This window comes from Lissotriton vulgaris, chromosome 4_1 (genome assembly GCF_964263255.1).
Source record: "Lissotriton vulgaris chromosome 4_1, aLisVul1.2, whole genome shotgun sequence".
In the NCBI taxonomy this organism is placed as follows: domain Eukaryota; kingdom Metazoa; phylum Chordata; class Amphibia; order Caudata; family Salamandridae; genus Lissotriton; species Lissotriton vulgaris.
This window is the reverse complement of record NC_141691.1, coordinates 1890009214-1890031558: the sequence shown is the minus strand read 5'-3', so window position 1 is coordinate 1890031558 and position 22345 is coordinate 1890009214. Positions and strand designations below refer to the sequence as shown.

General features: G+C 45.1%; 1 protein-coding gene across 3 annotated transcripts in view; it reads left to right on the top strand.

The window, feature by feature from the left end:
- Positions 1-22345, top strand: part of ASAP1 (ArfGAP with SH3 domain, ankyrin repeat and PH domain 1) — a 1926573-nt gene that overhangs the window by 997153 nt on the left and 907075 nt on the right. For all 3 annotated transcript variants that reach the window (XM_086966222.1, XM_086966220.1, XM_086966221.1), the window contains one exon: positions 13180-13267. In XM_086966222.1, coding sequence (XP_086822348.1) covers positions 13180-13267 — 88 coding nt within the window. The remainder of the gene's footprint in view (positions 1-13179; positions 13268-22345) is intronic.

Sequence of the window (22345 nt, the reverse complement as noted above, 5' to 3'; positions counted from 1 at the left end):
TTCAAGCACAAAAGAAAGCTGTAAGGGTTTTATATTTTGAATTAGTACAGGAATCCCAGAAATCATGCAAAAATGTCAAAATGGCTACAACATATTCCCTCTTAAAACATCCCTGATCCTAAGCCTTGCTGAGGAAAAGATAATGAGAAATCTAGACCGGATAACCCCATTTCTATGAGTTTCAAATTTTCACCTGGCTACTCCACAGTCATCCCTGAAGACCAGTGATCCTTCTCACTCCTGCAGACGCTGTGCCACACTCTTTTACATCTGCATGTTCAAGCCCTGTCATGGTTGATGTAGTATTTGCCACACTGCGCACAGGAACATCAATGCTGATCCCAACATTCAAGGCTCTGATATTGATGGCCTCAACTTCGAGAGTGGTTCCAAAACTGAAACCATTGACATATTACCCATCCTGCCCCTTGCGTCCATCCTATTGGCTTCTTCTCTGATGTCAAAGAACAAAAAATCTGTCCCACTTGCCACGGAGAAGGCAGAGAGACTTAAGGAAAGACAAAATAGGATATGGAAATGGAGTGCTGTGCTTCTAAGAGAATGAAGCAGAAAGGCTTAAAGGTAAAGACAGAGAAGATGCATATGAGAGACCTTTACCCAAGGACCAAAAGGGCACACACTCCAGAGGAACTAAGCATGTCAGAGGCCGCTCAAGCATAGCCTGAGGCAATATTAGCACTATTGGGTTTTGATGTGAGTGAGAACGGCCACTAAGTGCTTGTGACAGAGTGCCCCTCGTACTTGGCTAAAAGTATGTGTTCCCAAGGACTCTCCTATTGTCTAACTGCAGGGCTTATCATGATTGGTTTACTCTGTGTCCCCAGAGAAGGACAACAGGAATGTTGAAACACTGGACTGCAAAATATCTTGGGTAGCTTGCCACATATTCCAGGATGCCAGTGGACTAGTGCTATTCACCAGATATGGTGTAGGAATGTGGAAAATATAATGAAGCTTCTGTTCCTGTTGGCTGACCAGCTGAAAGAACTGTATGTTGGTAACATTAGCTGCCAAATACTCAATGAAGGCAATAACAAGTTTTCAAAACACATCATGGACAAGTCCTTTGGTGCCAGGTATTGATGACGGGTATTGTTTTGCGGCCAGAGTTGCAGGATAGGGTGTTTGACAAGTGCTTCTGCGTACTTCCAGCTCATTAAATTCAGAAAAGCCACATTCATCAGATTAAGGACATACTTGGAAATTTAAGATTAGAAGTCAAGCATAGACTACAACTCACAAACTTGTATTCCCTTCATGATTTAAAAATATTTCTGATTAAGACATGGCTGGCTACTGACCTTGCCCCCTATACTGGGTGAGCTAGCTCCACATCAGTTTAAAATATGAGCGAACTGCAAGTAGGTGGGGTTAACATATCACCCATAACCCATCTATCTTATCATCAAGATGCAATTTGATTCAGATTTAGAAGCTTTAGGCTGTAAATTCGTAGTTCATAAAAAAAGAAAACATCAACTTGCTAATTGTTGACCTACCCAATTATTTCACTCTCTGAAAATTGGCAACCTTGACTTAGGTCATTGAGTGAGCCTTTTTTCCTTAAAAAAATGAAGTGATCCTTCAAAGTGACTTCAATTTGTGTTTCAAAGAAGTAAGGGACTAGAGGGCACTTTAATAGGCCCTGGAGGTTAACACCTTTCAGCTGGTCAATGCAGAACTGGCTCCTCCTGCTAACCACATACTCAACCTTAATTTTGCCACCACCGACAAAATCACCTTCTTGGCTGTAGTCACTTTCATGTGAGCTGACCATCTGGGGTTACTGTCCCAGTTAGGAATACAAATTGTGGCTCCGCCTAGTTACCTGAAATCCTTGGAAAGACCTACCATGTAGTCCACCTGAACCACTTGTAACGCTTTTGAATTATTGTAGTACATCCGCCAGTGATATTATCACTTTTTGTGCTAAGGATGCACCACCACCCTGTTGATGTAAATAGAACACCTACTTCATGCCTTCACTGGTTAGCCTCAAGCAATTCGTTGGGCATGTAGAAAGGAAATGGAGGTGCTTTTGTCTACCAACCCTTAAAGATTTCTATAAAAATATCGTTGTAAAAATAGTTAGTCGAAATATCGATTTATTTATTTATTTTAAATGTACTAAAAGTAATTTAAAATTAATAAAATAATTAATACAATTAACTAAAACATACTCAAAAATACATAAATAACCTTAAAATTATTACATGATTATGTAAGTAAAAAAAATAAAACAACATTTTAATTTTTTAATACATATATATATTAACGTAATATTAATAGAAAATATTTTATATTTTTACCGTAGGATAGCCGGAGGGTAAAAATTACTATTCCCACTCCAGAGAGTGCACCAGAAAGCAAAGCGTTGGATAGTGTAGGAGTAACAATTACTATTCCCACTCCAGAGAGTGCAACAGTAGGGAAAATGATGATTAAATATATTAATAAAAATAATTTAAATATCAATACCAATAAAAAATGAATTATAATTAATTACCAATTACATATTATTTAATAATTAATCCATTATTAATACAAAAAAAGTTATTACAAATTAATTACCTATTCATAATTAACAACGAATTAATTTTCAGTAAAAAATGAACTACTAATAAAAAATACCAATTAATAATTCATTAATTATCAAGACACAAAAATAATTTTAATATGTAATTAATTACAATTTAATTACTTCCCACCCTAATCCCCTACAAACCCACAACCTGCTATCAGCAAAAAGAAACTAATTTGGCACGCAAAAAGGGAAGCAGAGGAAGAGCTATGGACTAAGCTTCTTCATAATGCAAAAGGAAACAAGACTAGCGGAAGATTCTGGAAAACAGCTAAAACACTCCGGAACCCAAGAAATCCCAGCATTGATTCTTACCTTACTGAGGAAGCCTGGCCCAATTACTTTTTGCTTCATTTCAACAAAGCATCAGATTCTGCCACAACTAGGCGACCAGAATATGATAGCAAAATCCAAGCTTGCGCCCCACATTTGGTCACTACTTCACTTGCCTTTACCGAAAAACAAATCGTACGTAGGATAGCAAAAGGGAAGCCGGAAGGGGCTCCAGGCCTCAATGGGATCCCTCCCATTTTGTATAAACGAAACCCGGGATACTGGGCAGCAGCACTACTCCCACTTTTCAAACAGATCAAAGGCACTGAGACAATTCCAGCATCATGGAAAGGCTCTATAATAGCTCCAATTCATAAGAAAGGCAACATAAAGGACCCTAAAAATTATAGACTTGTTTCCTTAATTGACAATGAGGCCAAATATTATGCTGGTCTTCTACTAGAGGAGCTCACAGAATGGACAAATTAAAATGCTGTGATCCCCATCACCCAGACAGGCTTTCGCAAACAAATGGGAACAACATCAAATATTCTGGCTTTATCACTCCTTATTGATGCCATTAAACTAGAACAATCTGTCCCTGTACGTATGTTTTATTGATTTCACTTCAGCGTTCCACAACATTAACAGAAAGTTACTATGGGAGAAGCTGAAAAACTGAAAAATCCCATCAATCCTACTAACACAGCTGATATTACTACACACGGACACGTGGATACAAGTTAAGTTGGGACCAGGAGACCACCTGTCAAGGAAAATACGGACGACCAAGGGCCTCAATCAAGGGTGTCTGTTAGCACTGACATTATTCAACATCTTTATGTCGGACCTTTCATAGAGTTTCGACGAAAGCAACCCTCATGCCCCGAGTTTAGGAGGTCTTACCCTCTCTGATCTGATGTACGCTGACGACATTGTGCTGATCAGTCGAACGGCGATAGGGCTACAACATCTAATCAGCACAACTTTCAATTACTCAACAGCAAATAACCTAAGCATCAATCTCTCAAAAACAAAAATAATGAGGACAAATGCTAAGACAGCAACATCAAAGTTCCACTGGCACATGGGAGGTCTAACACTGGAAACTGGATGAATACAAGTACTTGGGCGTAATCGTGGACAGAAAAGTTCATTTCAACAACAGAAGGAAGCAATAAAACGGAGAGTAACCAGCACAGCGATCGCACTAAGGAGCCTCAAAACGAAAGCAGTCGGTCGTAGCTTCACCCCACTGTTGCAAGTGATTCAGGCAAAATGAATGCCGGCCATTACATATGGGAGCGAATGCCTCAGAGGGAGGGACGCACAGCTATTGAATAGCACATTAGTGAAGGCTATGAGAATGATTTTCAACCTGCCCAACTACACCTCGCAGGCCCAAATAAGGCTCTAATTTGATCTGAGGAACCTAAAAGCAGAACAAATGGGCGCCTATGTCAAAAGATGACACAAAATCCGGGGAGGAGAAGACGCAAGTCTGAAACACCATTTATGGAAAGAGTTAGAAAGTAAGAATAACTGCGCAGCTGCAAAATATCTAAAGCACTCAATAGACTCCTTGGACCAACAAGAAGCCTGGAAGAGCATTGGGTCCCATAACACATTTAAACAGCTAGTAAATAAATCAGTAAGATCAATCTCGCTAACAGAGGGAAAAAGAAGCCTAGCCAACAGGGCCAATGGCTGGATAGTCATCCAAAACTATACCAGAAGCTCCTGCCAAAACTTTTTAGGAGTTGGGTTCACTAGGCACACAAAGGAGAAGTTTATACGCCTACTGCTGGGCATACCTCTGTCACAAAACCATCTTCCCCCATGGAAAAGGCCCAAAACGACAATGAACTGACGAATATGTGGGAAATCAAAAACGACATCCTCCACTTAATATGCAGCTGCAAAGGTCTGGTCAAAGAGCGCAGAGATCACCTAAAACCGTCCCTAAAGAAGCTAGGAATAAGAACATGCCGGCAGGCGGTCAAGGCATGCTTTGACGTCAAAAACATTCAACTTGCAAGCCATCTTGTCAAATTTCTGAAGAAAGCGGAATTTAAACAAGAATGACAGAAGGAGGGCCTGGACGAACCAAACTCAAAACGGCAAATAAAATCTAACTACTAACTCCACACGGTCAAGGTACAACCACCCGAATTCAAGTTTGCTCACAATAAAACCGTAGAAGCAGTCAGCAACGAACCACAGGCCTCTCTCGAATACCAATCATTTACGCATCAATTCTACCTGGCAGTGCGGCTACCTGCCCCAAGACCACACAGGTGGAAGACTTTTAACACAGTCACCTCAGGCCACACAAGGGACTTTTTCTATATTTAATCTATGCACAGCGTTAAAGAAGCTTAATCTCTAAAGAAAGCTCTTTTTAGCGACATGAAACTTGTTTTATGTTTTACAACCTTTTTTACCAATTGTGTTTTTTAAAAATGGCGGCATCAGATAATTTGGTATTTAATGTATTATATGCTACTTTTTGCAATGGTTTTAATTAATTGAGCAATAAAGATTTACGTACAACCTGCTATGGAAAATAAATGAATGAAATGTACATAATTATCAATTAATACAAATTAATTACCAATTACAAATTAACATTAAATTAAAAATCAATGAAAATATATAAAATAGAATATTTACTTAATTACAATTAAATTACTTTCCACACTATTCCCCTATAAACCCACAACCCGCTACAGAACTAAAACGCAAAATTAAATTAAAAAAAATTAATAATTCCGAAAAAATTAATATTTTATTTACTTTAATTAAATTACCTCCCACCCTATTCCCCTATAAACCTACAACCCGCTACGGAATTACTCAAAAATTAAATAACATAAAATTCATTAGTTAAAAAATTAAACCTACATCACAAAAATAATATACACTTTTAACACATATACTAACATACAAAACACTTACAAAAATCGATATTATTAAAGATTCGATGTATTTTAATGCCTATATTATATACTTTGATATTTTGGCAATCTCTATTACTTACCTTTAATTAGATTTTTTTTAACCAATATAATATGTCCATTCGATATTTTGTCCATTCTATATTTTGACTTCGATATTATGTCCATTCGATAATTTTTTTTCAATATATGTCTACTTACCCTTTGCCCAGCTTCAGCTTACATGGAAAAAAAGACATTAAACCAATAAAGGATGAAGAGTGAATTTCCATCCTCCTGGCATCTTGAGAGGTGGCAATATATAGTCGGTATCTTCTTCTCCAATTTACTTAGACTTTCAATTATCCGAGGCAAGATAAACATAGCACAAAATTGGAGAAGGTCTCAACCACCTGACTCCCAAGTATCACTCCATGGAAGAGGGAACTGGACATACGCCAAACCCTTGAACTAATATTTGATGGTGTGGGATTCCCCCAGAATCATCATAGGATAAGGAAGAGGTGGGGCCACATATAGGAGGAGATGGGTAGATAGCTAAACAAGATTTATTTTCCATGAGGTAGTGGAATGGAAGAGGGGATACCGGAAATGATCTACTGAATTGCAGATATGGTAATAATGTGGAGACCATGTGAGCTAGAGTGGAACAGATACTCTTAATCTGTTTAATAGAATATACACTAGGAAAAGTGACTGTGGTTTATCATGATTGCTAATAATTACTTGAGTATCTGGTTTAGTTTGTTATTACGATGAAAAGCAAAAAACAGTGTTCAGTTGCTTAGCTTCAGACTTCCTCAGTCCATTCTCCTTATTCCTATATTTTCCTAGAGAAGCGGATGCTTAGGTCACGTACCATCTTTCTTCCAAAGGTTTCATGTGGGGCTCACTCACCTAGAGGGAAGGGTCCAGCTTCATCTAGGGCTGTTCCGGTTCTGAACATCTTTTAGACTGTTATATAAACTTCGGGCAACACTATCACCAATCACAGCTGCTTTGATTCTTTGTTTCATTAAAACAATAATTTTGTGTAGTGCTTGTTGTTAAGTACTAAGCCCCTTTTTTCTTCTCTGTATTGTCGAAATGCCTGGCTTATTTTACAATTGACCAGAGTGTGATAAAAAAAAGGCCAAATCCGACCCACATGGAGTGTGCATCGTCTGCCTACCCTCTTCTCACATCCCAGAGGAGTGTGAAATCTGCAAAACCCTCTCTGCCAGAACCCTGAGAGAGAGGATGAAGATCAGGCTCCAAGGCCTCGAGGAAAGACGTCAGGTTGCACAAGGTGGGTCAGGGCATGCGTCATCTGCCCATGCTGAGGCCTCTGGGGGGCTTCCCAGGGGCAGGAAGGCCAGCAAGTGTCCCCATACTCCGCCAGAGTCGATTGCGTCGACTGCGGCGTCGAGGGGGATGACAACGATCTGTTCCCCATCTCCCCGGGGCTCTGGGGAGAAGCGGCGTCAATGTTCGGCATCAAGGGAGCTAAACAGACCACCGTCGACGTCGTCGACATCGTCGACGTCATCGTCGAGTCATCGATGCCAGGAAAAGGCCCGGCGTCGGCGCTCGCCGTCGAGGCAACACCACCGTTCACCGTCGGCGAAGAGGGGAAGATCGGCGTCGAGGGGATCCTCGCCGTCGAGGAGGCGTTCGCCGTCGAGGAGGCGATACCGGTCGACATCGAGGAGGCGTCACCGGTCGACATCGAGAAAACATTCCTCGACGTCGAGGCGACGTTCTTTGACGCCAAGGAAGCGCAGGAGGAGTCCTGATGCTAGGAGGTCACCGATTGGTTCGCCATTGTCGCCAAGGAAGAAGACAGTCACCGGGCTCGGTGTACTCAGTGGTGTATACTCCTACTAAACCTAGGACGCCTACCCCTCCTACTTTGCAGAAGGATCCGCCTCCGCGGAACCCCACCCCGCCTCCACCTCCACCACCGCCTCGTGGGCCGGCTCCTCGCCAGTCTCCGCCGCCTCAACTCCCACCGCCTCTTCCCTCCGTCCCTCCACCGGTGCTTCCACCCAGGACGGCCTCGTTGCCACATTATCCAACGCCACCTAAGGGGACCCCTCAGCCGAGAGTCCCGGCTAGGCCGACATCGCCTGCTCCTGCAAGGCCTGCAGATAGGCCTAGAAGATCGCGCTCCCGCTCCGGCCGGAGAGGGAGATCGCAGAGCCGTGGCCGGTTGTCATCTCGATCTAGACGACGCCACACGAGGTGCAGATCCAGATCCCGCACAGGCTCTTCCACCAGGAATTATTCACCAACGCTGTCAGAGTCTCCAGGGACAAGGGTGTCGCCCGTTGATGATATTGTCTCCTTCCAGGAAATGCTGTTGAGGGGTGCGGCTAAGCTAGGGACCACGGTGACGGTTCCAACACCTACGACGTCCGTGATCTTCGAGACGCTTCACAAGAAACATTTGTCTCGACCGCTGCTTCCGTTGGTGCCAGCATTGGAGGAACCCGCCAAGGAGTTGTTTCTCACTCCGGCGGTGATGAAGGCAGCTCCCTCCAGGCTTATCAAGAAATACCGGACTCCGGAATCTGACCCGGCTTTACTTCGAATGGACCCAACACCAGACTCCGTTATTGTGACAGCGGCTAAGAAGCAGCATGCCACCACTCCTTCGACAGTACCGCCTGATAAGGACAGCCGTTGGCTGGATTCGGCAGGCAGAAAGGTCTGTGGGACAGCATCTACCACCATGAAGGCTGCAAGTGCCGGGGCTCTGATGGGGCGATATGATCATGTCCTATGGGAGTCCCTCCAGCAGTACGCTGAGCTCCTCCCTCGTGACAAGAAAGAGGACTTTCTGGAGATATTAAGTGAGGGGATGATGGTGTCGAACCAGATCATCAGCGCGGCGGCTGATGTAGCTCTTCTGGCGGCGCACGGATACTGCCACGGCATCAATCAGCGGCGTCATGCTTGGCTTCGCCTCACCTCACTCAAACCGGAGGCGCAACAGCGGGTGGCCAACCTGCCTTTCTCGGGGGAAACCCTGTTCGGCAAGCATGCGGACGATGAAATGGCCTCTGTAAAAGCAGAGGCCGAAACCCTGACGGCTGTCGGGTTAGAGAAGCCTGAGAAGAAGAACTACCGCCCATTCCAGAGACGGTTCGGAGCTTCAGGCAGAGGGCGAGGGCCGACTTCCGGACAGCAGCAACAACAACAACAGCAGCAGTTCCGGAAGCCCTTCCAGAAACGCCAGAGGGGCAGAGGAGGCCAACAGTCCACAACAGCGACCAAAGGCCCGGCCGGGTCTAGGCCCTGAGCGTTTACTTCCCCTACATCCGTTACCCACTCTGGTGGGGGGAAGCGTTCAATTTTTTCTGGCAGAGTGGAGAATAATTACTCAGGACAAGTGGGTGCTGAATATTGTTTGCAATGGATACAGTCTTCGGTTCACCAGCCCGCCTCCAGCTATTCCGCCGGTGAGCTCGCAGTTTCAGCTGCGCGAGCTCCAGGCAGAGGCCGACATCCTATTAAGCAAAAGGGCGCTAGAAGACGTACCTCTGCCTCAAAGGGGAAGAGGTCTGTACTCACGGTTCTTTCTGGTCCGCAAGAAGGACAAGAACAAGTTCAGGCCCGTTCTGGACTTGCGGCAATCAAACAAGTGGATTTGCAGAGAGAGATTTTGCATGCTGTCGTTGCAGCAGATTTACCCTCAGCTGCAGCAGGGAGACTGGCGTTGTGCTATAGACCTACAGGATGCGTACTTCCATGTGCCCATTGCACAGAAACGCAGGAAGTTCCTGCGATTCCAAGTCGCCGCCAATCAATATCAATACACAGTACTTCCATTCGGGCTGAAGTCTGCGCCCAGGACGTTCTCGAAGTGCATGGCAATGGTAGCGGCACACCTGCGGAAGAACAAGGTGTTTGTCTACCTGGACGACTGGTTGATCAAGGCCTCCTCCTTCTCGGAAGCTCAAGCACACTTCCAGAAGACGTGCGTTCTATTGAACAAGCTGGGGTTGCACATCAACATGTCCAAGTCTGTCCCGACTCCGGTCCTTTGCATACAGTACTTGGGAGCCTCCATCAATACGCTGTCAGAAAGCGTGTCTCATTCGGAGAAGTGACGGTTATCACTCCTTCGGAAGGCTCAGGCTCTTCTGACCGCTCCATCTACAACAGTGAGGACGGTGTCTTCTCTACTGAGGTCGATGGCCTCTTGTATCTTCCTCACGCCTCACTCACGGCTGCACATGAGACCACTGCAGGAGTGCTTGGAGGATCAGTGGGATCAGAGGACTGGTTCTTGGGACGACACAATACGACTGTCTCTGCATGCTCTTCAGTCTCTGAAGTGGTGGTGTTCAGCGGAGAATCTCCTCAGAGGGTTTCCCTTCCACAAGGACATTCCCACACAGACGATCGTGACGGATGCGTCTCTTCACGGCTGGGGAGCGCACTCCAGAGACTTACAGATTCAAGGGACGTGGTCTCCGTCGGAGTCCACGTACCACATCAACTTCCTGGAACTCCGAGCTGTTCACTTGGCACTGAAGGCCTTTCATTCGTCCTTTCAGACCAACTCTCTGCTTGTACAGACGGACAATACGACCACGATGTATTACCTCAACAAGCAGGGGGGCTCGAGATCACGCACTCTGTCGCAGGAGGCGCAGGCGATCTGGCACTGGCTTCTGGCCAGAAGACTGACGATAACGGCTACCCATCTGCCAGGTGTACAGAATGTTCAGGCGGACGCACTGAGCAGACTGATTCAGGAAAACCACGAATGAGTCATAAACAACGAAGTGCTAGGAGAAGTCTTCGCAAGGTGGGGGACTCCAGACGTAGATCTGTTTGCCACCGCCGAAAACAGCAAATGCCGAGACTTCGCCTCCAGGTACTACCAACAGGGGACGTTGGGGAATGCCCTATGGATCGACTGGTCGAACAGCTTTCTGTACGCTTCTCCACCCATTCCCCTGATTCCGGCGGTGCTTATCAAGCTGTCCCGGTCCAGGGCGCGCATGATATTGATTGCCCCGGAATGGCCCAGACAGTGGTGGTTCACGGGCCTGCTTCACCGGTCTCTCCTTCCTCACATACGTTTGCCGTGCAGGCCGGACCTTCTCACGAAGTTCGGGGGACAGATGGTGCACCCGAACCTCTCGTCTTTGAGTTTGGCGGCATGGCTCCGGAGATAGTGCAATATGGCCATTTGAATCTGCCCAAAGATTGTATGGACATACTGAAGGAGTCTAAGCAACCTTTCACTAGGACTTCTTATGCTTACAAGTGGAAGAGATTCTGCATCTGGTGCAAGTCCAAGAACTATGACCCTACAACGTGTAAGGAGGATGTCATCCTTCCTTATCTTCTACATTTGGCGCAGTCTGGCCTTAATTTTCATTCCATTAAGGTTCATCTCACTGCATTGACTGCCTAAAGGAAATGCCCTTCACAGACTTCCTTCTTCCAGATCCCTGTGATCAAAGATTTTTTAGAAGGCTTGAAGAAAGTATTCCCTCCTGTCCGGCTTCCTTCGCCTTCATGGGAATTGAATGTGGTGCTGTCCAGATTGACGAAGGAGCCTTTTGAACCTATTCATAAGGCTTCGTTGCAGCACCTGTCCTGGAAGGCGGCGTTCCTCGTGGCCATAACATCGGCCCACAGGGTGAGTGGAATTCAGGCATTGTGTTGCCAAGAACCTTATACTGTATTTCATGCTGCTAAGGTTGTTATGCGTACTCTCCCTAAATTTCTTCCCAAGGTTATTTCTGATTTTCATGTCAACCAGAACATAACTTTGCCTACGTTTTTTCAGAATCCTTCATCTCCAGCGGAAAGGTCTTTACATTCCCTGGATGTTAGGAGGGTGTTGAAATTTTATCTGGATAAAACCAAAGATATTCGTAGTCAGACCAATTGTTTATCAATTATGGATCAGTCAGGACCGGTCTTGCTACCTCCAACCAGTCCATTTCTAGGTGGATTGTGTCCTGTATACAATTGTATTACCAAAAAGCTAATAAGACCTTAGGGGGTAAACCTAAGGCTCATTCCACCAGGGGCAAAGCTGCCATGACTGCTTTACTACGTAATGTTCCAATTGCAGAAATCTGCAAGGCGGCCACTTGGAAGTCGGTCCATACCTTTGCTAAGCATTACTGTCTGGACACTGATGCCAGGACAGACGCTCAGGTTGGGAAAGCTTCTCTGCGAAATCTGTTCGCACAGTAGTGGCGTTATTTCTCTTCTCTCCACCGCCGCTTTGGTGTAGGGATGGGCTTGCCATTCTATTCACTAGATTATGACTATACACAGAGATCCCCTACTACAGAAGGAGTAGTTTCTGTCCTGTAACTCCAGTTCTGTAGTAGGGGTATCTCTGTAATAGTCATAAGCGCCCGCCCTCCTCCCCGGTGGAGAAAGATATTCATGTAAGGAATGCTACAGGTCTGGCGTGTTACGCCTTCAAAAAGAACTGAAAGTAAAAGGGACCTGCTGTGCATTCTGGGATACTGAGAGAGTTCTGGAAAGTTTTCTTAAATGCACAGTATCCTGTTTGAGCCACATAATGGCAGCCATTGGGGCTTGTCTGTCCATGCCTTCCTCTCTATCATTCCAGAGGCTTTTTCTGGTTGAGGCAAGTTTCTCTGTGGAGGAAACTGGGCAGGCTGTGCTGTTTGTGTGTTTTTTTTGGTGGAATTTCTAGTTGAAGTACTGACTGGAAAGTGTAGCCTGTGGATATAGGCTGCATTATCTGTCTTTAAATTCTCTCTTAAGTGTCTTTGCAGTTCTGCAATTTTTTGACAATTTAAGAGATTATTTTTGATTGCTCCGGGGTCCACGCACATGGGCGGGACTATTCACTAGATTATGACTATAACAGAGATACCCCTACCACAGAACTGGAGTTACAGGACAGAAACTACTCCTTACTTGTTTTTTGGTAAAGCTCTTTCTGGTGGGTAATCTATCTACCTCCAAATCCTCACAACCTGCTCACCTTCCCATTTTGTGGTGTGCTTTTGGAAGTTAATACGTTTATAAGTTAGATTTTGGTAGGTACCTGTTTCTCTCCAGTGATACCGGTCTCATATCTGCATCTGATAGTGTTGGTGTGGAAAAAAAGATGAGAACGTATGTGAGTATACAGAGGTAGTACATATATATAGCATCTGATGACACAGGGGAGCTGTGAAAGCTTTTCTGGGTCCCTTCTGGTGCTTAAGAGGATTTAAAATGTGAGAAATTTGCAGGTACATAGAATATACACGGGAAAGAGCTTTACTCAAGATAAATATAATTTTTAAATAATGTATTGCCTTTTCAGTGCTGCTCATATTCTCACCTTCTTATCTTTTGTTTTAATTTTAGTCCAACAGACAACCTGCGAAATTGAATTTGTTGACCTGTCAAGTGAAACCAAATGCAGAGGAGAAAAAGTGCTTTGACTTGATATCACGTATGTGAAGCTTTTATATTTAATAGTGATGTATGACTTTCGGATGTTAACCTATGATTTCATAGTGCTTTAGGACGGGCCAAAATACCAAAATGCAGAGCTGGGTTTAAATGTGTTGGTTATCTAGTAGTGTCTACTTTAATACTAAGCACCACTTTTCAAATTCAGGGTTCATTTTTAAAATATTTTTCTCAAATATAGTGTTTTTTTCATGGCGAGGGAGCATTTTAGCACTTTAGTTATTAAAATGTAATAGATACAGAGAGTAATAAAAGAACCTATGGCTTGGTGAAGAAATTCAGACCTCCGTTGATAAAGGACATTTCTGCAGCAAGGGAGAGGCCTAGGTTCATAACTTTAGAATAGTTCTTTCGAAGCCACCAGGTGTCCTTTCTTTCTTTCTTTAAATAATGTTTGTATTTTTCCAATTTGCATTTTTTAAAGCAATAAATGGATTACTGTTAGAGAAAAAAGGACGGGGGCTCATTTAGCTTTTGTTTTCATAGTCAGTACATTGCATTCCTTCTGTTTTTTTCTGATCTGTCGGAGCATAACTTGGAATACCAGCATATATGGAAATGAAATTTTTGCTTTGAGTTAATAATAATATTATCTGTTCATTTTAGAGCTTTTATGTAAACTTTTTTTCACAAGTTTTGTTACTGAAGTAAGCAACAGTTTTCATGTGACCGTCTGTAACGGGTGGTCTTGAATGTGGCCAGGGTGAGGATAGACTTGAAAATGATTAAGTCAGCCAGCTGCGGCCTTTCCGCTTGCAGTGTTTTTGGCACCCTTCTCGTGATTTCAATTTAAGTGTGTTTTTATATCAATTTGGCTAAAGCATAATCTGGTTTTGAGCTGTGCTTGGCCTGCAATACCCTTCTCCATTCCCCTTTACAAAGAAATGCAAAGAAAAATACGTGTGTATGGTTCTTTTTCAGCCGTACTGTAGAACAGAGAAGGTTTTGGATCCTACGTCTACCCAGCCCGGATCTCAACAACAGAGTAAACAGAACAAAATGGCTGGATAGGGAAAGTTTGTATCATGAGTACCAGCCACGCAGTCAATATGTACTACGTAACCACAGTCTTATGTACCAAAACAAATTTATTTGATTTTTTATCTGGTTTTTCAAAATTTCAAAAACACATGGGCAAACCAAAAACTGTCACAACAGTGAATTCATGAATACAATATCTACACTTATACACACGTACCAATATACAATATTTACAAAGTGAATGAAACACAATGAAATAAAGACAAATGAAAATGACACACCAAAAGCAATAACGTGATTCAATATTCAAACATTAATTGCATTTATATACAGTGAAAAAATTCGCACAAAAAGCAAGGGTACAACCAGTCCATGGGGATGTAAAACCAAGGGACAGGCGGGGACAGATGGAGTAGTACGCCTGCCTGCCTGACAAAGCTGTGGTTCAATGTTTACATTGGGTTGCACCACTAGGGTCCCAGATGGTATACAGTTTCTCTTCCTAGGTGCACCCTTTTGAATAACCACAGGATGGGAATGTCGACGCGTTTCGAACCGGATTATTGACAGTTCTCTTCAGGACGGGGACTGGGAACAGTGAGTCTGTAACAATATACAGAATGGGTGTCAGGGTTAAGTACCATAGTATTGTAGTAAAAAACATTAAGCGGTGACTCCACACCATGAGATAGACTTTTACCTGCACGTGGCAAAGAATGTGCCGTGGTGTCGGTAAATCGCAGGAATATGGTTGTTTCTGTAAAAACATACAAAGACGGAGCTTAGCACTCTAGTCCGTAATGGAACGTTAGAGATCTAGGCTAGTACATATCACCTAGTGCCGTAAAGGATAAGGGCTCATACCTGTGGTTAGCCGGTTCTGGTTCTTATAGATATGTTGTCCGCCGCGCGGTACAAACTCGAGAGGGAAGCGGCTCACATAATGACTATGTTGTCTTTTGAAAGCTGGAAATGACACATAGAAATCGGTGCACGAAATTAGCCAACTACTTCTATGTAAAACCGATTGTGACAAATACGGGGCAAAGTAGCAAATCCTACCTGAATAAGTAGCTTTAACAAAGTGGAGCGTCTGGTACCAGAAACCAATTCAGGGCCGGTAGGTGGTATCTGAGTGGGCCGGGACCTGCATTACAACAAAGCAAGTGTATTTTAAGAAAGCGTTCCGTTAGGCGGGGGGCCATGGCGGTGTGGCGGTGTGGCGCTTAGCGCGATTTGCAGACAGCCTGCAATACACTTACTTTTTCAGGAGGATTAAATCTCTCGATTTCTCTCGGTCAGGAAAACACACAGTCTATCAGTGTGTCACGGCGCTCTACCTGATTATTTGAAAACTCCCGGGCCGGTTCGCTGGTGGGAGTGTCTTGGGGGCGGAGTTAGTGAAGGATCATGGTCCATGTAGTTCGGGCCATTTTTTACCAATGAAGTATGTCAGGCTTTCAGAGTGAGTATCGCGGTGGACTTTAAGTAGCCAGTGAAGGCTGCCGAGTGCAACTGAAGATCCGCGCTCGGTCCTACCGGGGCATAGGTCTTTGTTTGTAAGGATGCAATTACAATCATATTTACAACATATTGGGCACTATATCATCAAGGCATGGTTAATTGGAGATACATTAGAACCTTCCAAATGGGGACAGAGTGCCAAGAAAGATTAAACAGCAATAGTGGTTTGTTCAGAGTATAGGAAATGGAAGAAACAAAGTTCAGAACAGCAGCACAGCCGAGCTCAGCCGAGAAATTGGAATATAGTTCATAGACTGGAAATTTCAGACATTTCGTTCAAGCCAGTGTTGGATGTATCAAACTTTAAAATGAGATACGCTTCTTTCTGAGACAAGCGCAGATCAGGGTCTCCACTGTCACCCCTGATGACTGCCAGGACTGTCCATCTGATGTCTTGACTGGAGTGTTTTTTTTGTAAGAAGTGTGAAACAAGTGGGGCTGTCAGGATTTTATTGTTGATTCTTGAGCGATGCTGAATGATACGCTGGCGGACCTCCTGCGTGGTTTTGCCGATGTACAGCATGTTGCATGGGCATTGGATGGCATACACAGCGTACTTGGTTTTGCAGTTTGTGTGTTCCTTGTGACGCCAGAACTTCTTCCCATCTGTGAATAGTGACCCCTCCATGGTGAGTTCGCAGACGGAACATGTCCCACACTTACGGTGCCCCGTGACTGGATTTGCTCCAAAGATGGTATTTTGAAGATCACTTTTCGGTGGCGGTCTGGTGGATGTTATCATTTGCCCAATGCTCCTGTTCTTTTTCAGAGCAAAAAGGGGGGCGCCTATGTCAGGGAGAATTTCCTTAACCAGGTGCCAACTTCGTCTGATAATTTTTTGCAGTTGGTTGGTGTGGGGGCCAAAGGTGGAAACACATACCATCCGGTCCGTCGCGGGTTTAGATCTTTTTTCTAGGAGATGTTCCCTGGGTGTCCATCTCGCTCTCTTCATAGAGTGTTTCAAAAGTTTCTGGGGATAACCACGTTCCTGTAACTTGGAAGTCAGGGCTTGTCCATGTAGTTCAAATTGCTCGATGGTGGTGCAGTTGCGTCTCACACGGAGGTATTGGCCATAAGGGAGATTATCCCTTAGGCTTCGCGGGTGGTAGCTCTTGTAATGAAGAGCATTGTTCTTATCCGTCTTCTTCTGGTACAAGGAGCATGACAACGCATTTTCTTTCACTGAGATTTCGACATCCAGAAAAGGGAGAGTTTTCTCAAGGTAACTCAAGCTGAATTTAATATCCGGGCTCCTGTTATTTAGCCACACATGAAATTCTTCCAATTGTATAGATGTGCCATTCCACACGCACCACACATCATCTATAAATCGGAGCCATTGTCCAATGGAATCTCTGTAAGGGTTGTTATTCAGGACAAATTTTTCTTCAAACTGGCCCATAAACAAAATGGCCATTTCGGGGGCGAATGGGCAGCCCATAGCCGATCCTTTTATTTGTAAGAACATTTCGTCCTCAAAGGTGAAGAAATTTTTCTTGAGGGCCACAGTCGCCAAAGAGATTATGAGTTCTGTGGGCACCCTGTGGGGACGCGGTCGACCCTCCAGGTAGAGTTCCATGACATCCAATCCGTCTTGTTGGGGTATTTGGGTGTATACCGAAGACACATCCATGGTGGCCAGTAATTGACAGGAAGGATCAAATGATAAGCCCTCGACCTTGTTGATAAAGTCCATGGTATCCCTCAGGTAGGATGGCACTTGTACAACAAGCGGTTTCAGGAATACATCCACGAATTTGGAAATGGGCTCAAGAACGGAGTCGCACCCAGAAACTATTGGGCGCCCGGTGGTACTTTAGGGTCTTTATGCACCTTGGGTAGGAAGTACAAATGTGGAGTCCGTGGGTGTTGTTTTTTTTTTTTTTTTTTTTTTTTTTTTAAAACCTTTATTTTATGAAATGCACAATACACAGCGTCTGCCTACAACCCCTTGAGGCCGGCCGCTATGACATATTAGAAAAGGATACAAGAAAAACCAATAGGCAGGACGCCGTTAAAGCAATCTCTGAGTGGGAAATGTCGGGTAGAACATAGAACAGTAATATCAGGATAGGAAAAGGTTTAATTTTATGATTTTGTAGAGTACCTGTAGTAAAACTACGAAAAGAGTCGAAGCAAATCACTGAACAGGATAGACATCACCGCCAAAGGAGCACCCAGAAGGAGGAGTTATAGAGACAAGCATTTATAAGGAAACAGGAGGCCACCATCCAGGAACTAAGAGCAAACGCTACACCGCAGGATGATAGAACACAATAAACTCCCTACTATCATTGAACCCCGACCCCAAGGAACATAGAAGAGAAAGAAACCGAAGAAGAGAAGAGAAGGAAAGAAAAAGAGGGCCATAGAGACAAAGAAAAGACGTAGAACACATCCCATCCCCCCACCCTGCATACCAACGGAAGGCCACGGCCCACCCCCCCCCAATAGGCATGCCTGTCGCCCCAAAAGAACCCCAAGTGGGAAAAGAGAGTCCGGAGAGTGGGAAAGAACATCCCAGTCACCGACTCTCAGGGAAGGAAGGAGGAGGAAAGTATCGCATAATCCCGGCCTCCACCAGCCCCGTAAGCATCCCCCACCCTGAGTAACATCGGCACAAATGAAGTGGCAAGTAAAGCGGCAGGTGGGAAGACTCAATTCCAAACGTGAGTTCACAGAAGACCGGAGGAGGACCACAGTGATAAAACCAAAACTACAAGCACATATCACACCGGCCGCCCAATCCCAGACCCCGCCACCAACACAATACCTATATTCAATGACCCCGGCAGTCCATCAATATCACAGCAGTACGTGTAAGATCAGTCCGAAAATAAGGGAGACAACCTCAACCTTGCCCCCTGCGATGGGAAGCAGCGACACAGTCTAGCCTCATGGTAGATTCCTTGGAAAATGGGAGCGAGCAGGGTGACCAACTCCATGCGGGGAGTTGTCCATCAAGGTCTATCCGAAACTCAGCCATGTAGGTGACGAAAGTACATGAACCACCCGGCAAGGGTAGTGACAGCAGCTGCAGAGGAATGTAGGAAGCATCTCCAGTAGACCACAAAGGAGTGTCAAAACATGGCGTCCGTAAATAAGACTCCTTGCCCTGAATCGGCACACAGACATCCGACCGCTGCGTCTCCACCGCAGGCAGCGTTTCAAGGATATCGGGCTCACGTACCTTCCATTCCTCCGAGTACACCTGAGTAGGTGGGCCACAGAAGTCGGACACCAGATGTGGCGCAGTGTCCCGCACTCGTGAGTGTTCCCAGTCTGATAGAGGCACAACGGAGAGGACAGCTTCCAGGCGGTGCCCAAGGATACAGGCGTTGTCACGGAAAGCAGTGCGAAAGGAATCCAGGGCTTCAAGAATGTCTGCAATCCGCACTGGTGCCGTAAAAGGGAAGGATGCAGCGGGTCCCTGTTTACGGGGCTCGAAAAATCGTGGCGGCCCCCCAGACTGAACATCTACGTCTCCGTAGTGAAGCTGAGCACCTCGCCGGTGCCCCCTGCAGTATGGCCGGGCCGGGGGCACAAAGGAAACACAGACCATCGTGCCCTGTGCAGATGGATACGGAGCGTAGGCTGCGGCCGTGTCACCAGGCGCAAACCGGGATCGTGAAGGATAGATAGCAGTTGCTCTGTCCTCAAAATGGCTCCCGCCACATCACACAGCGAGGCAAGAGACGAACAAAGACAGCAACAAGTCTGAGCGGCGATACATTGTTGCGATCGCAGCCAGCGTGCCTCCCGTGGAAAGCGGAGCAAAGCGAGGCGGAATACAAAGTAGCAGGGAGGACCTGATTCAGCTGCCGCACTCTGTAGGCCGGCTGGCCCCGTCTACTGTGGCCGCTGTTGTGGACGAAGGCAGTCGATCCCGGGGAACAAAGACCCTTCCGCGCCGGGCAGCGTCTGGGAGAAGGCGAGTACGCTACACCGCTTCCACAGCAGGGAGGCCATAGAGAGACACACCATCGGAGTCGGGGTCCTCTCCCATGCCCGAAAAGTCGACTCAGGAGCAGGATGGAAGTCAGGATAGGCAACGGGACGGGAGGAAAGTGGAAGGGTCGGCGGAGCCGAAGGACTAGGCGGCCATCTTGGTTGCAGGCTAGGCTCATCCCGTGGGTGTTGTTTGATACGATATTGCGATTCCTTGGGTCCCAGGATCCCTGCTTCCTCGGCTGCATTCACAAGTCCTCTTATTTGATCCTGGATTTGGGCAGTTGGGTCATGACTGATCTTGCGATACCACTCCTGATTATATACGTGATTGCGTCCCTCTGTCCTGTATAGTTCTTTCGACCAAAGGACCACCGCTCCCCCTTTGTCCGCTTGCCTGATAACTGCTTCCTTCTGAGTCTTGAGTTCTTGAATGGCTTCTCTGTGTTTCTTGGTGATGTTTCTTGGAACAAAAGGGCGTTGATTCTCTAATGCGTTGAGTGATGACCTGTCTGAGCTTTCGAATGCTAAAATATTTTTGGAAACGTTGTGATTGGGTGGGCAGAAGGAAGATTTGTTCCTCAAGCCTGAGGCTTCCGTGGTGGCTTGTTCATTTGCATCCTTGAAAAACCATCTCAACCGGATCTTCCGAAAGAATTCCATCACTTCCAGTTTTATTTTAGTAAAGTCCATGGCAACCCCAGGAACAAAGGAAAGACCCATTTCTAGGACCTCTTGTTCGGCTTTTGACAAAGTCTTCTCAGAGATGTTTATAATGGCCGATGGTTTTACGAGTTGTAGTGCTTCTTGCGTGTGGTCATTTCCCATTGGGGCTTGAATCTTGTCCTCTTCGGCTGTTGGCCTTGGCCTAAAAAAGGCCTCTTGGGGGTATTCCTGTTCTGCTGATTTCTATTCGATGTGCCCTCCCCTGCATCAGAATCCTCCATCGATTCAGAAGAAGATGTTTCCGAGAAGGTGGTGAATCTTCTCTTGGATCTCCCCTGGTTGGAATTCAAATACCTGATTGAGTCCGATCTGCTATAGAATTCATCTTTTAAGTAGGGATACACATTGTCAATGTTAAAGTTTTTTTGATCTTTTTCAAACTTTGTTGTTTTAAAGTTGATGGTGTTGTCTCGAAACGTGACCAGTTCCTTTTCGATTTTTTCCAGAAGAGCCTTAGCCTCTATTTCCGTATGGTTGTCTCTGATGGCTTTGAGTTGTTCCTCAATTTCCTCTTCTTCCTTTTTGAGGATTCGCTGGGCAGTCTCGACTGTGTGTACCATTAAGTCCCTACTGCATTTAGTGCTGATAAAGCTGAACCCTTTGCGGTAAACAGGGTCATCGGTGAAGATGACAGGGACGTTTTTAATCTGGAGACCCCAAGGAATTGTTCCAGCTCTCAAGTTTGCAAGAAGAAAGTGGCCATGTAATTCCGTTCGGACATGTTTTTTTCGGAGTCTAGTCAATTTTTCGGCATAATTGAGCTGTTTGGCTGTGCTGCTGAGTTTGACAGATGAGAAAAGTGTGGAGTCTAACAGTAGTTTTTTTACATGATCCTCACTGAACGATAACGTGTCCTGTTCGGCCATGTTAAACTTTTAAGGGAAGCAGGGCCTCCCCTGATACAATTAATGAAAAAATCGACTACAATTCTATGTCGAAAATCAAGAAAAAACCTTGCGAGCAAACGCCCGCTCAACCAAACTGTAGAACAGAGAAGGTTTTGGATCCTACGTCTACCCAGCCCGGATCTCAACAACAGAGTAAACAGAACAAAATGGCTGGATAGGGAAAGTTTGTATCATGAGTACCAGCCACGCAGTCAATATGTACTACGTAACCACAGTCTTATGTACCAAAACAAATGTATTTGATTTTTTATCTGGTTTTTCAAAATTTCAAAAACACATGGGCAAACCAAAAACTGTCACGACAGTGAATTCATGAATACAATATCTACACTTATACACACGTACCAATATACAATATTTACAAAGTGAATGAAACACAATGAAATAAAGACAAATGAAAATGACACACCAAAAGCAATAACGTGATTCAATATTCAAACATTAATTGCATTTATATACAGTGAAAAAATTCGCACAAAAAGCAAGGGTACAACCAGTCCATGGGGATGTAAATCCTCCTGAAAAAGTAAGTGTATTGCAGGCTGTCTGCAAATCGCGCTAAGCGCCACACCGCCATGGCCCCTCGCCTAACGGGAACGCTTTCTTAAAATACACTTGCTTTGTTGTAATGCAGGTCCCGGCCCACTCAGATACCACCTACCGGCCCTGAATTGGTTTCTGGTACCAGACGCTCCACTTTGTTAAAGCTACTTATTCAGGTAGGATTTGCTACTTTGCCCCGTATTTGTCACAATCGGTTTTACATAGAAGTAGTTGGCTAATTTCGTGCACCGATTTCTATGTGTCATTTCCAGCTTTCAAAAGACAACATAGTCATTATGTGAGCCGCTTCCCTCTCGAGTTTGTACCGCGCGGCGGACAACATATCTATAAGAACCAGAACCGGCTAACCACAGGTATGAGCCCTTATCCTTTACGACACTAGGTGATATGTACTAGCCTAGATCTCT